At 39.8% G+C, this 15203-nt stretch overlaps 2 protein-coding genes across 9 annotated transcripts in view; both read left to right on the forward strand.

The window, feature by feature from the left end:
* Nucleotides 1-289: 289 nt before the first annotated feature.
* Nucleotides 290-13141, forward strand: LINS1 (lines homolog 1). 5 transcript variants are annotated; one of them, XM_064158007.1, is made up of 8 exons: nucleotides 290-370; nucleotides 1809-1882; nucleotides 4419-4959; nucleotides 5051-5140; nucleotides 6315-6456; nucleotides 6717-7304; nucleotides 10414-10594; nucleotides 11806-13141. In XM_064158007.1, the coding sequence occupies exons 3-8, from the start codon at nucleotides 4555-4557 to the stop codon at nucleotides 12692-12694; spliced, it is 2295 nt and encodes a 764-aa protein (XP_064014077.1). In that variant the 5' UTR covers nucleotides 290-370; nucleotides 1809-1882; nucleotides 4419-4554; the 3' UTR covers nucleotides 12695-13141. The 5 variants fall into 5 exon arrangements, with proteins under 5 accessions (XP_064014077.1, XP_064014078.1, XP_064014076.1 ...); XM_064158008.1 differs by lacking the exon at nucleotides 290-370 and adding an exon at nucleotides 3434-3580 and having other exon boundaries at nucleotides 622-1882; XM_064158006.1 differs by lacking the exon at nucleotides 290-370 and having other exon boundaries at nucleotides 622-1882.
* Nucleotides 13142-13209: 68 nt separating this feature from the next.
* The window catches only part of CERS3 (ceramide synthase 3), a 56844-nt gene continuing 54850 nt past the window's right edge, over nucleotides 13210-15203 (forward strand). For all 4 annotated transcript variants that reach the window (XR_010305419.1, XM_064158012.1, XM_064158013.1 and 1 more), the window contains exon 1: nucleotides 13210-13582. The gene's annotated coding sequence lies outside the window, so the exon portion shown is untranslated. The remainder of the gene's footprint in view (nucleotides 13583-15203) is intronic.

Here is a 15203-nt window from a genome sequence, read left to right on the forward strand (position 1 = left end):
CTGTCGGCGGCAGCGGGGCGGGGGGAGCGGCGGGGCCGGCGGCGGGAGGGGGCCGAGCCGTGTGGGGACACTTTGCACCGAGCCGCCCCCCTCGGCTCGCTCCAGGGGTCAGCGGGCAGGGACTGACCTCGGCCGCCGCCAATCCGCGGCCGCCGCGCTAGGCCCGCCCCCAACCGCGCTCCGCCGCTAGAGCTGATTTGGCACAGGGCTGACGGCGGCTCCGCCCGCGGCCCTGCCCCCTGCCGTAAAGGCGCGGCGGGAGGGGGAGGGCTTTGCGACAGGGGAGGGGAGGGAAAGGGCTGGCTGCGGCCGCTCCAGCGATCTGACGGAGGAGAGTTGGGCCTTACGGCGCCCTGTTTCCCGGGGGCGGGTGAGTCGCAGCGGTTGCCTGGCAGCGGTTGCCTGGCGACGGGACGGGGCGGGGCCCTGCGTGCTCGCGGCGCGGGGTGACTAAGCGCGGCCCAGGCTGCCGGGGGGGGGGCGCGGGGCGGGGGCCGGGCCGCGAGGTGGGTGCTGGGTGGCGGAGCGCGAGGGGCTGCGGGGCGCGCCCCGGCGCGTGAGGGAGCGGGGGCCGCGCGGCCGCGGGGCAGGAGGGGAGCGGCAGCGGCAGCGCTGAGGGCCTCGGCCGTGCTGAGGCCGGCGAGAGAGGGCATCGTGGTGTCGACGGGGCGTTGTGGAGGAGCGTGAAGAGAAGAGGGCCTGTGGGCCCCGAGGACTGGTTTAGGGCCGCGGTTACACTTGTCTGTGCTCTCATCTCCTAACTCCGAAACCGGCCTATGGCCTTCCGACCACTAACCCCTGCTGGCACTTCTGAAGCGCTGCTGTGCGTGGGACAGGACGGGGCCTGTGATGTCGGATCAGGTCCCTCTGGTCCTCTCTGGTGGCTAAAGGTGCTCGCAGTTGAGCAGAGAAAGCCTCTGACGTGCTCTAGTGTCAAAGTTAACAGGTCGGGATTGCATAGCTCGTTCCAGAGGTTGCAACGAACCTCTGGAAGGAGGTAACTTTACTTTAGAAGCGGTTATAACCTATTTCAATACTGAGTGGAAATATATTCTATGTTGAGAGATGAGCCTACAAAGTCACTGCAGGTACAAGTAATCTGAAGGGGTTTGGGGGTTTTTTTTGCATTGTAAGGAGATCCACAGCCTTCAGACTCCTAAGTCGTGGACTGCAGGTTCATTTTGCCTTATCTGATTTAATATTTTAATGAAAATAGGGCTTTCAGATAGTTTGTTTTCTCCCAGTTGTTACTTATGCAATTAACATTTAATAGTACCTATTAACGGGGAAAGACTAATTCAGGAACTTGACAACAGCTTTCTCTAATCATGCCTTTTCACTATGGTCACTGAGTAATTGTGTGTCATTGGGAGCCATGTGTGTTACTAAAAAAAGAGTAAAATACTACATCAACAGTGTTAGCCCAGTCAAATCAATGCTTTTCATGACTTTGTGCTAAATTAAGTATCTCAGCTTGTAGAGATACACACATTTTAGGGTATTTGGGAGGCATTGCAACCACTTAAGCTTCACTTCTTTGGTTTATGATGATCCTTAAAATCTTACAGGCTTCAGCTGCCATCTGAGCTTCCATCTCCAGGTCTTTGTTTCCTTTCCGTTAAATTCCTTGTTCTGTTTGCAGCTTCATATGACTTTGGCTTTGATTTTTGAAACCTAATTAAAATAGTACCAGATAAAGTATAAGAAAATATGTATTCTATTTCAGTTTTCCTCTGTAGTTCTTTCTATCTGTTGCCTGATCAGTCCATATATATGGTCTGTAGAGCTGTTTCCTATTCTATGTGCAGGAGTCTGGCATGGTGAGACGTTACCTTAATTGGTTTTTAGATGCTGCCATGGATATCTCAAATAAATAATACAAGTAAGTGTTGGAGTTTGTCATTTCTTGTGTATGAATATGATTGTTTTTCTTTACTCATTAGCTTTGAGCCTTTCCTTTACCATGTCTGAAACCAATCTAATCATTGTCAGGTGTCTTCCCTCTCTTTGAAGTAAATTTCTTCAGAATAAGCTCTCTCACATTTCATTGCTTCTAATGACTTCTACGCATGAACTGTTGTCATGTGTGAGTGAGATGTGTCTTAGAGATATTTCTGTAAAGAGTTCTGCAAATTAATGGTATACTATAAATTCATTATGGTAGGATCAGAGAAAGCACAACTGATACCATGTGGTGAAGGTAAAAATCTTATAGTTCCTATCCTGGAGGAGTTTTAAGTCTCTTCTGCCTTAACAACCTTGCTGCACCATTTGTGCATGAGAGATCTGTTCATTTACCATGTAGGCTGGTACTTAGAGTTGATCTTGAGCACAGGTTTAAATATGTTGAGATAACTTTACTAGGTATTCATTTAGGAGAAAATAAAGATAGGAACAATAGCTATATAAAATACTCAGAGTGCTTTCTGAAGAAATTTTATGAGGTTTCGGGTCATAAATTTCCATCTCAAGTAGAATTCCACACAGATTCTGCAGACAAAGAAGGAATTTGCATCGAGTATCAGATTTAGTCCTAACATCTAGGATGTGGAACATGGGAAAGGACAGAGGAAGGATTCTTAGTGCCATCAGGTGCAGATTAGGTGAGGAATAAATATACTGTAACATTTTGGAGGTGTAAGGTCAGCCAGTGCTGAATGTGTCTTCTAAAATACCACACCGGAATGAATTGTAGATCACTCCCTGCAGGCAACTGCTTGTTCTGAAGAGACTCTAAATCTAGCAAAGGAAATACTGCCTGGTGGTGGGAGAAGTGAGGAGTCTGGATAGCATATTTTGGTCTACCCCTGATCCTTTCTACCTTGAGGAAGCCATTTTTTCAGTGCACACTTCAGGTGCAGTTAAGTTGTAAAAATGAAGGTGTCATTCTTACTGTTTGAGGGTGTTTTTAAATCTTGTGAAGATTATATGAGGTATTTTTGGTTTAGTTTCTACTGAATTTTATAGTTTTGTTGTTTTCTAAAGGCATTGTCAAAAAGCAAGTATGATTTAAAGTGGTTGGTGTGATGATAAATGTAGGTATAATTGATATGTAGATGGGACGAATTTCTCACCAACTGGAAAATTGAGCTGTTTTCTTCCGCTGGTAAGAAAGGCAAAATGTGACACTTAAAGAAAAACCTATTAGACCGGTGGCTTCAGGAGCCCACCTGGAAATCTACCTGGTTGATTGTCAGACTTGAAGCTGGGAATCCAAAAATCCTGCAAGAAGAAAATTTGTATAAATGACATCAGCCACACTCCTAACATCACAGTAGACAAAAGTAATGAGTTTGGGCATTTTTAATTAAAGGAGCTCTAGTTAGAGAACATGTTAAAACTGTCTGGAAAAGGTAGATACTACAGACTAGGATCACTCTTAAGAAGAAAGCCTGATGTTCCTCAGTGTATTCTTTTTCTGTTTTCTGGGCAGATGTGTATCCAATGCCAACCAGTGGCTAGAAAATTGTGGGTGCTTCAGTGCTCACTCTTTGAAGAGAGATTTGAATTCTTAATCGTTCTTTTTAAGCTATAGTGAGTGTTTCAGTGTTCTGATGGAAAGATACATTCTATTGACATGGTGAGAAAGATTTGATTTTATTTTCCTAAATAGCTTCCCTGAATATTGGCTCCTAATAAGCTTTACACTCTTAAGTACTTACTGATGTTAAACTTCTCAGTCATTGGGCCCTTGGGACCAGCCCTCAGGCATTCCTGGTGTTATCCCCAAAGTTTGGGTTTCAAGAATAGATGCGTAGAATTCTGCACATGTAGAATCATAGAATCAACCGGCTTGGGAAGAGACCTCCAACCTATCACTTGGCCCTATCCAATCAACTAGACCGTGGTGCAAAATGACCTAAAGGAATTCATTTGCTCTCCTTACTGAATCAGAGGCCAGTTCTCCTCTCCTGTATATTCACACTATGCACCTTAAGCCTATGTGTAGCAGAAGATGACAAGACTTGGCCTTTGGTTTCCTTTTTTTTTTTCACTTGAGAGATGCTGCCATGTCCAGCCTGAGTGAAGCAGTAAACATTGCCAGTTGAAAATTTGCAGTTAAAGCCTCGTGCCTGTTTTAGGAGGAATCTGTCACAAACAAAATGAGGTTTTAGTGGTTTCAGCAATGTAGGGAAAGCTTGGATGTGAGTTCTCATATGTTTAAGAAGTAGTCCCTAGTAATAATCATCTTTGGTTTTGTTGCAGGAAATGTTGGTGTCAGCACTGTAATGTTGGAACCATAAAATTCTTCCCAGCATGGCAATTCTTACATCATTTTAATGTCTCACTGGGGCAGTGAATTTTTATTTTCAAAACAAGTTTCAGAATTATAGTATTAACTCTAAAAATGTCTGTTGTTCTGTTGCATCTTTCTAGTAATCTGTTAAGTCCAGTAACAGCAAATTATTTATTTCTAGGTATCTTAGCAGAGAAATGTGTGCCAGTACTTCTATTTATCTTACTGGGTGAAAACGACTTGGAAGCTGCTTTGCAGTAACCGTGAATAATCAGTGAAGACATGCAGTGTTTCCTGGGATATTTAATGTTCTCAAAATGAAGATCTCTCTTCTGCAGCAGGTGTATAAGGACATACTGGTAGGAATTCCACTATCACAAGAAAGCCATCATTACACCTCTTTACTTGATCTGTGTGTTGAGCAGCCACCAGAAAGAGATGAATCATATAATTGGATGCATCTGGCATCTACTAATGGTGGTATTAGGAGCCATCAGGACACTGATATGTCAGATGTGGTTGCCCCTACAACAGACGATATATCAAACAGCTTTGCAAACATGAACTCATTCTGTTGTCGAGAAGTGACGCTGCTTCAGCTCACCTTGCTCAAGATGATGGTTGCTAAATCCGAGTCCCAGGAAACTGAATTCAGTATGAGACAGAAGTACTGTGAAATCGTTGTCCTTCTTCTGAAGGGGGCAAAAGTTGACTCTAAATTGGTAAGCTTTTATTAGCTTTGGAAAGATTTTTGTGAAAGGATTTTAAAAAAGGAACATGCCTTAGTTTTTGTTTCTTTCCAAACATCTGCAGGTTTTTCTGCTAGGTAGTCACGATCAGCTGTTGTCTCACATGGCTTCAAAGTGTTTAGCATCTCTTGTATATTTCCAGCTGAAGAAAGAGGTGAGTATGGCATAACTTCACAGCTTGAAGCAATAACTCGATCAACATTTGCCTTCAAGCTGTTATGTTTGACTCCACAGCCAAGTTTCTATAGTGCCTGTATGGCACAAAAGCAGTCACTGTATGACTACTGTGAACTCCAGAAATACTTTTTTCTTTAATGAGCAGACCAGCAGAACAACATCAACTCTGCCCCTTTCCTCCATCTCTTGCCTGCACATCTGCTCAAAACTTTCTAAAAGGCACATCCACAGTCCCATGATGTGTACAGGCTCTGTTAGTGCCCCCAAAATACCACACGATTCTATTGAAGTGTATTCAGCTACAGTATCAGGACCAGTGTGAGGGGTAGACAAGATAATGCTGTGATAGTTCTCCCATAAAATGTGTCTTAAGAGCTTTGGGTTCTAGGTGATGGATAGGGAAGAGACGTAATAAATATTCCAAGAGAGTATTTGAAGTGTTTGAGCAGAGGTGTGGAGAATAGAAAGAGATCACATGCGTAACAGAAGTTGGTAATGGGAGGTGGGATGTCTTTATATATAAAAATCTGCAATTTTCTGAACCTGTTTTAATGTAAAATATGTCTAGATGACAAGAAATAATCTTTTTCAGTTTGCAATACAGGTATTTAAAAAGCAGCCTATAAATATTTTTGCAGTTATGTGCTATCTGTTAGGGAATGCAGCAGATAGGAATAGGTAATAACCTACCAAAAGTTGATCAAATGCTTTGCTGGTTTTTCTTGTTTGAATATTTCAGTTACTTGAGTAGTCTTTTACTTGCTCTATATTTAGTAAATATGTATCATAGCTTCCATTGTAGCATCTCTGAAGGTAGATTGTCCTCAGAAATATGTTTGTAATGATTTTTGCAAAGTTTTCCTGGTCTGGGAATTAAGAAGTCAGATATGATGTAGTTTCCAGCATCAGGAGGTTTGGGTTCCCCTTTCTGGATGATACAAATAACTCCTATAGCATGCATATGTGACTTTTCACCTTTGAAAATAGAGGCCTAGGTACTTAAAAAGCACTGGACAGATACATTGTATGTTGTTCATGCCTACATTTGAGTATTTTTAGGTGCAATTTTCAATCATTGTATTATGATTTAAATTAATTTGCACAGCAACTGTATAAATCATTCACGATTGTTTTTTTTAATGCAATTTTAGAACACATTAAATGTCACCTGGCTCGCCTTCACCTTGGAGACTCTTTCAGGATTCCCTGTGAATACCCAGGTAGCAGAATGTCTGTGGACTCTTGCAGCTACTATCAACAACGTGCTGAAAGATGAGGTTTTACTTGAAGCAGGTAGGATAGCAGTTTGCTGATGTTATCGATGCAGGAGTGCCCACTAGAGGGGGGAATGTTACTGGTAATGTCTGGAGCAGCCTCTCTAAAGAACACATTTTCTTCCTTACAAAGAGGTGACAAAATACTATTAAAAATGTATTGGTTTAAACATGCTTAGAACCTAAAAAAATAATAGCCACAATCACCTGGTTTCTGCTTATTTAGCGATTTAGCTGATTGTCTTACACTCCAACTAAAATTCCTTTTTGTTGCTGTAGGTGTTTTGAAGAAGCTGTTGGCTCCTCTTGATGCTGTGCTTGAAGGATTTTATAACTCCATTCTCTTCCATCATTTTGACAGTCACCAATATACTTCTCCGTATTCTGAAGCTGCAAACAGTTTGATCAGTTTTACAGATCTGCTTGAAGCACTTTTGGCTTCCAGAAATGAATTAGAACTGCTCAGATGCCAGAGAGTATTGTTTTTGAATGTTTCTTATGTCCTGAATCTCATTAGCTCATCAATTCACTATTTAATCAAGAAGAAGTTCATTATGCTTCTTAAAAAATGCGTCCTTTATAAGTCTAGAGAAGATGCAATAAGTGGATCACTGTTCTCACAAACTCCATTGCTAGATGAGGATATGCTTGCACTGAGTAATGCTGTTCTGCAGGTTGTGGATTCAACTTGGCTTAATGGAATTCCACTGAGGAAAAAGGCCAGCTATTTTGGAAGCAGTGATCCTGCTCCTGGAGATGATCCTGAGGGTGGTTCTGACCAAACTGTTCTCAGAACCTTAAGTTTGGTTGTGCTTAAAGCAGTGGAATTCAAGTTTCGAAACTCTACTACAGAAGATGAAGTTAAAGGTAATAGTCTCTTAGTTTTGTTTGGTAAGGCTTAAGAATTTTAAAGCTTTCAGATTGTTGTAAAAGCTTTTTAAGACTAAAACAGAACTGAGCTGAATTAGGGGTGGTGGGAGGGGGGAAAGAGAAGCCCACCCAGAAATCCTGCTGTCAATGTATCTTGCCTACTTAATTGTTTCCTTCCATAGAACCTGTCTGTATTTCTGGTGTGGAGATAGAGCTTTAAGTACCATTTTCTTGGTTGAAGGTATTAGGCTTTACTGTTGCACAAATAATTAATAGGGTGAAACCAGCAGTGGTAGGAAAGGTAAAAATAATGAGGTTGTAAAGTAAGAGACTGGAAAGTTATGGAACTTGGTGAAGTGTAGTGGTTGTGTTCTTCATCCTGGTTTATATGTCTAGTCCTTGAATTAGTAGGTGTGAGACAATACTTTTCATACCTGCTTCCTTGAGTGTGTTTGTTCTTCTGAGGAGGTGAATTAGATCAGCAGAAGAGCAGATCTGGCTCTTGTGCTCAGGCAATGCCACAAGGCAAGCAGTGGGATGGCGAAGGAATGCTGTGTGACTTGTGTTCCTGATGGGAGAGGACATCTCACTGTGTCACACGGGTAGCTACTTTGTAGTCTTCTGCGCTGTACTGGAGTGAGGCTTTTTGCCTGAGAGACACTCCTAGAATCACATCTTCCCATTCCTACCTCTTGAGAGGCATATGAGGTGCATCATGTGATTGCTGTCCTTGGGGATGATTTTTCCCTTCATGTCAAAAATGGAAAGGCAATTCCGAGGGAGTTTCTGATCAAGTACAAGTGGGAATGGGTGTGCCTTGATGTCAGCCAATGGATGATATGGCAATAAGTAAAAAAACTCTGTTTATTTTGAAACAAGGATGAAAATTGACAGAAATTTTAAATAGATCAAGACAGTTTAATACCAATTCTAGATGTAAATGTTCTTTTACTTCTCTTTCTACATTACATAGCAAGCATAAAATCATTTTTTAAATTATCCAAGTGTGCAAAAAGAGCTACAGGCTTCTGCAAGACAGCTTCTGACACTTGTTCCATATTTTGGGAGATGTTCTATTTGTGAAGTTTAGTTTCATTATTGGAGGTTTATTAAGTATTTGTAGAGAGTATTTTACTTACAGTCCCCTTTCTGAAAAATGTACGGTGACTGAGATTGGCTAAGAACAAGTGAATTAAAAAAAAGTAGGTTAAATTGATTTCAGACAGCCCTTTGAAAATACTCTAAGAAAAAAAAATACCCCTTCATTCTTTTACAGATTTATGACACAAACCCAAGTTCTTTAATTAGATTCAAATACCCCAACTGTCAAGCGGAATTTTATGTTGAAAGGAATGGTGCTTCCACTTTGGTAACATAAAATTAAGCAGTTAAAACAAGCACAAAAATGCTTTAATATGCTAACTTGCCTTCTGGGAAGCTCATTGATCTTATCTTTCTTTTCTTATTTTTTATTAACATGAATTAGAGGGGGTTAACTTTAATTCATTTCCATCCTGAGAGTAATTTCCAGATAGCTTTGATTTGTAGGGAAGAATTTCAGTCTGAATAGTAAGTATTAATAACAAAGATAATTTGCTGTTCATGCTATTTGCAAAAAGGAAATCTGAAATACCAAGGGGGAAAAAAAACTTGTGATGAGGAGGTAAGTAAAATTGATTCTCAAGGGGCAAGAAATTTTTCAAAACTAGGAATTATATATACATGTTTTCATATATATATATATATATATATATATAATATAGATAGATATAGATATTGAAATTATGCAACTGATCTCTTCAAGCCAGAGTATACTTCCATCAGTGTTAGAGTTTTTAGTATCTTTGGGGTAACAAAAGATGTATGGCACTGTATTTATTACTGATTATTATTATTTCTTATTGTTTTCATTAGTATTAATTTTATTGATTTTTTTAAATTATTAATTTCATTTTTGTTTTCTGAACACTGAATGTATGCTGTGTTACATGACTAACTGATAACAAATGCCTACTACCTGGGTACATCATTAGTTTTGAAGAAGTTGTCTTGAACTAAGAGACAGTCCATCTGCCATATGAGTTATTTTTATGAGTAATCTACTGCACAAAAAAGGCATCAAATTTAAGGTGTTTTACCCATCCAGAAGCATGGTATTTTAAGGGAGGAGAATAAAGATTTGCAGGAAAGTTCTGCTTACATTAATTCTTCAGTAAGGATTTTAGACCTTCAAAACAAACATCATTCATGAAGAGTTTATTTTATAAGGAATATGGCTCTACTGCAAGCTTCTTACTTTGCTTTGCTGTAGAGATGACAATGCATTCCCATTCATTATACATCACTAGAGTTAATTTCTACAGTGAATCATGCTGGGGGAGGTTGCTTAAGTCCTATCAAAACATCACACTTGTGTTGTTATTTCATATGGAAGAACAACCTCAGATGAAATGTCACAAATGAGCACTTTGCTGAGATCTATGGCATTGCCTTGACTGCAGTTCACCTTTTGGTGGTGTGTGATGTACCATTGAAGCCACCTATTTGGGGAGCTAAAGGAGAGTAAAATCCCAACTGTGCTGGTACAGTCACTTTTTTGTTTTTTGGAGATGTGATCTTGTTCTTTAATGTGCAAGTTTGGTATGAGGATTCATCCTGCTGTACCCAAAACCTTCTGGGTCACCTGTGATTGTTCTTCCTTGAACTCCAAAAAAATGAAGAATGCTCTTTGATAAATTATCCTTAACTGTCTTGAATAGAGCAGGCTGATACCTAGTGAGTAATCCTCTGCAGGTTACTTGTAACTGCTACCATCAGCATCTAATTCTGATCCCAAATTCTGGTATCTGAGTAGCCATTCACATTGAATTTGAGGTTAGAAAACTGCTTCAGATTTTTTGCTAGTTATTCTTGATTTCTTTGGTGCCAAGAAGCGAGAACTAACCTATAAAATATGTTGCTGTGTTAAATCAGCCAAGCTAAGGAATGATAAATGCTCAAAAATGAACTGTTTTGCTCTGTTAATTTAAAAAATAAAATACTTGTTGTTTTAGTAACAGAAGTACAGCAAAAATCACATTGGATTATTGTTGGTTTTTTTTTTCAGAAGACTTTCATCATTCCATGTCCCAGCTGTTGATGTTCTGGAGGAGTCATCTGAAGTCTTCCCCACAGTCTCACCCAGTTGTACATCAGTGTGAATGGCTCTCCTTGATTTTTATGGAGCAAGATGATGATATGTGGGAAGCTGCTAAGGCTTTATTACTCATTTATTTAAAATTTGATAGGTTAGTATGCTTCTTAGTTGACAGAGCTAGGAAGAATTGCAATTCAGTGAGGATATTGTGATGCACGTAACATTTCCATTGATTATTTGGTATAAAGCAAAAATACTTTTAATAATTAAAAAAACCCAAACCTTGGGACAGTATAATAATGTGTGGTGTAAGAGCAGGTGACTGCACTGATAAATTAAGTGGGGTTTTTTGAGTGAAATATGAGGGAGACGTGCAGTCATTTCCTATTAAATACTTAAGTATTGTGAATTAGGGGATGTAAAGATTTCACAATCTAAAGTAGTGAAATTCAGATTTTACACAGCTGAAAGGCAAGACTTCCCTTTCAACACTGGGAGCCTGATGAGAATGTGGTATTAGAATTAAACTCCAAGGATTCAGGGACTTCTGGCAAAGTAGCCCTGTGAGCACTGCAGTCCTCATTAGTTGATTAAAAACGTCTATTGTTAGCAACGGCAATGTGTTCTTCATTAAATTGTTCTGGACTATGCTGTTTTGTATAAATTAGCACATAAGATACTATCCTCAAGCTTCAGTTGTTGATATTGCAAGTAGTATCATAGAAACACAGAGTGGTTTAGGTTGGAAGGGACCTCACAGATCATCTAGTTCCAACCTCCTGCCATAGGCAGGGTCACCTCCCACTAGAATAGGTTGCTCAAGGTCTCATCCAACCTGGCCTTGAACACCTCCAGGGAGGGAGCACCCACAACCTGCCTGGGCAACCTGTGCCAGTGTCTCACCACCCTCTCTGGAAAGAAATTCCTCCTAACATCTAGTTTAAATCTCCCTTCTGCCAGTTTAAATCCATTACTCCTCATCCTGTCATTACAAGACCTTGTAAAAAGTATCTTAGGTACCATTCTTCTCAGACACCTAAACACAACTAGACTTCTGTTTTCCAGTGTGCTTAGTGCCCTGAAAGTTAATCACTGTCGAGGTTTACATAAATATTAAAATTTATGTGTTTTTAAGTGACTTTGTTTATTTCAGAATGTTTCCAAAGGAGGAGTGCAGTTGAAGAAAGTGCTTAGGCTTACTAACCTGTTCAATCTTCTAGTCTCAACTGCCTTCATTCTTTCTCATTCTAATGTAAAACCCTGGGTTTTGGTTTATACTTAGTGACAAGACCAAGGAGCAAGAATAGCATGTCCTGAGCATACCTCTAAACTTTCATTGTATTAAATCCATTTACTTTTCAGGTTACAGCATGCTGTTGCTGATGAAGAGGAGGGAGCCTGGAAATTCCTTACCCATGCAAGTGGATTCAATCCTCACTGCATCTTCTTATTTTTTCTAGAAAAAATTGCATTTGATTCCACAGTACTTTTAGATTTTTTAATTTCATCAGAAACTTGCTTTCTGGAGTACTTGGTAAGGTACTTAAAGCTTCTTAAAGAAGACTGGCATCAGTTTGTAGAGGCCTGTAACCATTTTGATACCAAACATCGCACTTTTCAATCAGTCTCTTCTTCTGTCAAGATACCTCCTGAAGAAAAACAAAGCTATGTGGCTGATGAGAGTTTGCAAAATGCTTGTTGTGAACCAGAACCACAAACTCTGAGATCTTTGGCTGCTTCTCACAGTTGCTTACCGTTTACAACAGAGCAAGGTGTTAATGAAGCTGCAGAGTCTAACCAGTCTAACTCATTGATATACAGTGATAGTACATCTTTGCTGGGTTCTCTTCAAAGCCTTGTTAATTATGACAGCTCAGAAGATTCAGAATTAGAATCAGATGGGAAAGAGTGTTTGGTAAACACAAAGCAGGTGCCTTCAAATAATGAGGACGAGAGGGGGATGAGTGAAACTGGTTGCAACTATACAGGTGATAAACAGAATACATTCAAGTCTGAAGTGTTGCCTTTGAAACAAAAGGAGACTAATACCTCATCTTGTTTGACTGTATTATCTCCAGGTAATATCATTCCCCTGAGAATAATGCTTTACCAATCAACAAAATGTCTGGAAGAACTGCAGAAAGCTATTTCTAGGCTGCAGAGAAGAAATCTTTTCCCGTATAATCCATCTGCATTGTTAAAACTTTTGAGCCACGTTGAGAAGATCAATAAGAATGGGAATTCACAATGAGCCAAAGAAGTGTTGTAATGAGTTTTTTAACTTGTACACTAGGGAACATTTCTATGAAGTGAATGACTTCTAAAGCCTTGTATCTCTTGCACTCGTTGGTGCATTTAACCTGAAACAGGATAACAGGATAAACATGCATTTGGTTGACACCTTAAAAATCTGCAAGTGCAGTCAGTGATGTGATCCATGACCCCAGGGTTCTATGCTTATTCATGGTATGTATGTGAGGGTATAATATATAAGGATTATCTGTTAGGTACTTGAAATTTGATAATAAATGACTAATGTGAAAGCATATCAACAATATGTGATACTTAAAGTATTATGAATTATACTTAACATATGAAGTCCTTGCCAGATTGATAGTGATTTATGGACTACAGTGCAGTGATATTACAGCACCTGACTGCTTAGGGGTTGTGCTAAATAAATTGTTTTAGCTGGGGATAGTTTTGGTCTTTATACTGTGTGCACTGCATAAGAGCTTTGCTCTATGTGGGCATTCAGATATGCCATCACAATAATCCATGCCACACTTTCATTGCCCAAAGTGCTTAACTGACAATCTAGGATGTTCTTTTTGTTTGTTTTGTTTTGGATTTTGTTTGTTGTTTTTGGTGGGGGGCATTGGGAAGTGGTTTGTTGTTTTCATTTTTGTTAACTTTCACTGTTTGCCTAATTTAATTAGTAATGTTATAATTGCACTGAGAACTTAGTTTAGTTTTTCTTAATATTATATGATATATTCCCTCAATTGAAAGGAAAGGTCTGACTAATGCATGTATTGCCTATTTATAGAACAATTTAATGGAACAGTGCATCTAAAAATCAAGCTTAGGCAATGCAGAAGTGAGACTCCAACAGAATTCCTCCCATCCATTATTTTAAGTAAGTATAGACTATATGCTCAACAAACTTGTTAAATCAAAACCAGATAACAAGAATGTAAGTGTCTGCAGTGCAGGTGGATGTTGGATTTAAACTCCTGTACTTAACACCTTTTATTAGATCTAATTTGAATAACCTGAAAAGTAAGTGTCACTTTGCCTGGGGAGAGTTAGTCCAGAACAGGATCCAAACCTGTGTGTGCACATAGCAGGAAGACACCTAGTACTGGTATGCTTGTAATGATCCTGCAAGGGTTAGGCAATGGGGACGTACTGATGACAGGGACTACTCTGAACATCTCAGACCTTGTCAGAACTGTAAGAAGCATTTTTTAGCATCATCTCTTGAAGGTAAGTGCTCTCATCTGATTGAAAACCAAGTCTGTTCTGTCTCCCTTTTAAATAGCTACTTTGTGTTAAAATACTGAGCTGAGATGGAGGGACTCTGGGACAGGTGACTCTGACCCCCAAATACCTGTGGCCATTTTCTAGATTAGTCCTGAATATGGAACTGGCGAATCAGATCAATTGGGAGGAGAAGAAAACCAGATGAAGCTTATGGGATAATTTAGTTGGAAATGACAGTGCTCTCCAGAGGTACCAGAGCAGTGTGAATTCTCAGGCAGAGCAGTTTGAGCCTCATCTTCAAGATGACGGCAGGAATCACTTGGCAGTTATATGGGAAAAAGTGCTCCCCTTTACTGGCATGTGGGAGGTTGGAATATTCTGTGTGTCCTTTGTGCTGTGGTGCCTTCCTGAACTTTGGTGCGTAGGAATGGGCAAGAATGTCAATGAATGGAAAGTTTTCCATTTGTGACTATAATTACTTTAATTAAAACCTAAACTGTTGTCCAGGGCAGAAAGATGCCTAGTTTTTCTTCATTGTTTGAACTTGGCTATGCTCTGGATGCTGAGTTGCACTTTTCTGTCAGAACTAAAATGCCTCTGGGCATGTTCAAAATACAACTTGAGACAACTTGGGAATTTTTCAGTTCAAACAAGGGAAGTGCCTTTGGCAAGACAACTGAGCAAGAGTTTCTCAAGATCACAATTTTATAGGTAGGTGCTTTTATTTTAGTGAAATTAATTTCCATTATCATCTTTTCTGATGCAGCATTTGTTAGATTTTTAACTGAACAACTCCATTGTTTTTGCATTATTCAGCATTTCTTTGTCTCTACTTTGTCAGCTGGAAGTATCTCAATTGTAACAGTATTTCTTGTGCACTGATAAGATAAATAGGGTGGGAAGGGTAGAATGGGAAGACAATTTGGGGATTTTAAGTGCTAGGCTTCTTGTAAGTGATTACTACAACGATAAAGCCGTTTATGAAGTAAAAGTTTAGGCATCTCACAACAGTCTGTAGAATTCAGCAAGAAATGCAGGAGCCATAACTTCTGATTTTTGAATACAACAAATCCAACTGTATCTAATTGTTGCAGGCATGGGGCCGATTGTGTGCCCAGGTGGTCGTTAGTAGTGATCATTCCCACATGTTTCACTTCTCAGACATTGTTTTAATTCCCAGAATGTTTTAGTGGTAAAAACGGGTAAGTGTGGTTTGTATCTGGCAACTGGACACCTTAATGTGTTGGTAGTTTACTGTTAATGAACTGTGGGAC

Source organism: Pogoniulus pusillus, chromosome 17 (assembly GCF_015220805.1).
Source record: "Pogoniulus pusillus isolate bPogPus1 chromosome 17, bPogPus1.pri, whole genome shotgun sequence".
NCBI classification, from domain to species: domain Eukaryota; kingdom Metazoa; phylum Chordata; class Aves; order Piciformes; family Lybiidae; genus Pogoniulus; species Pogoniulus pusillus.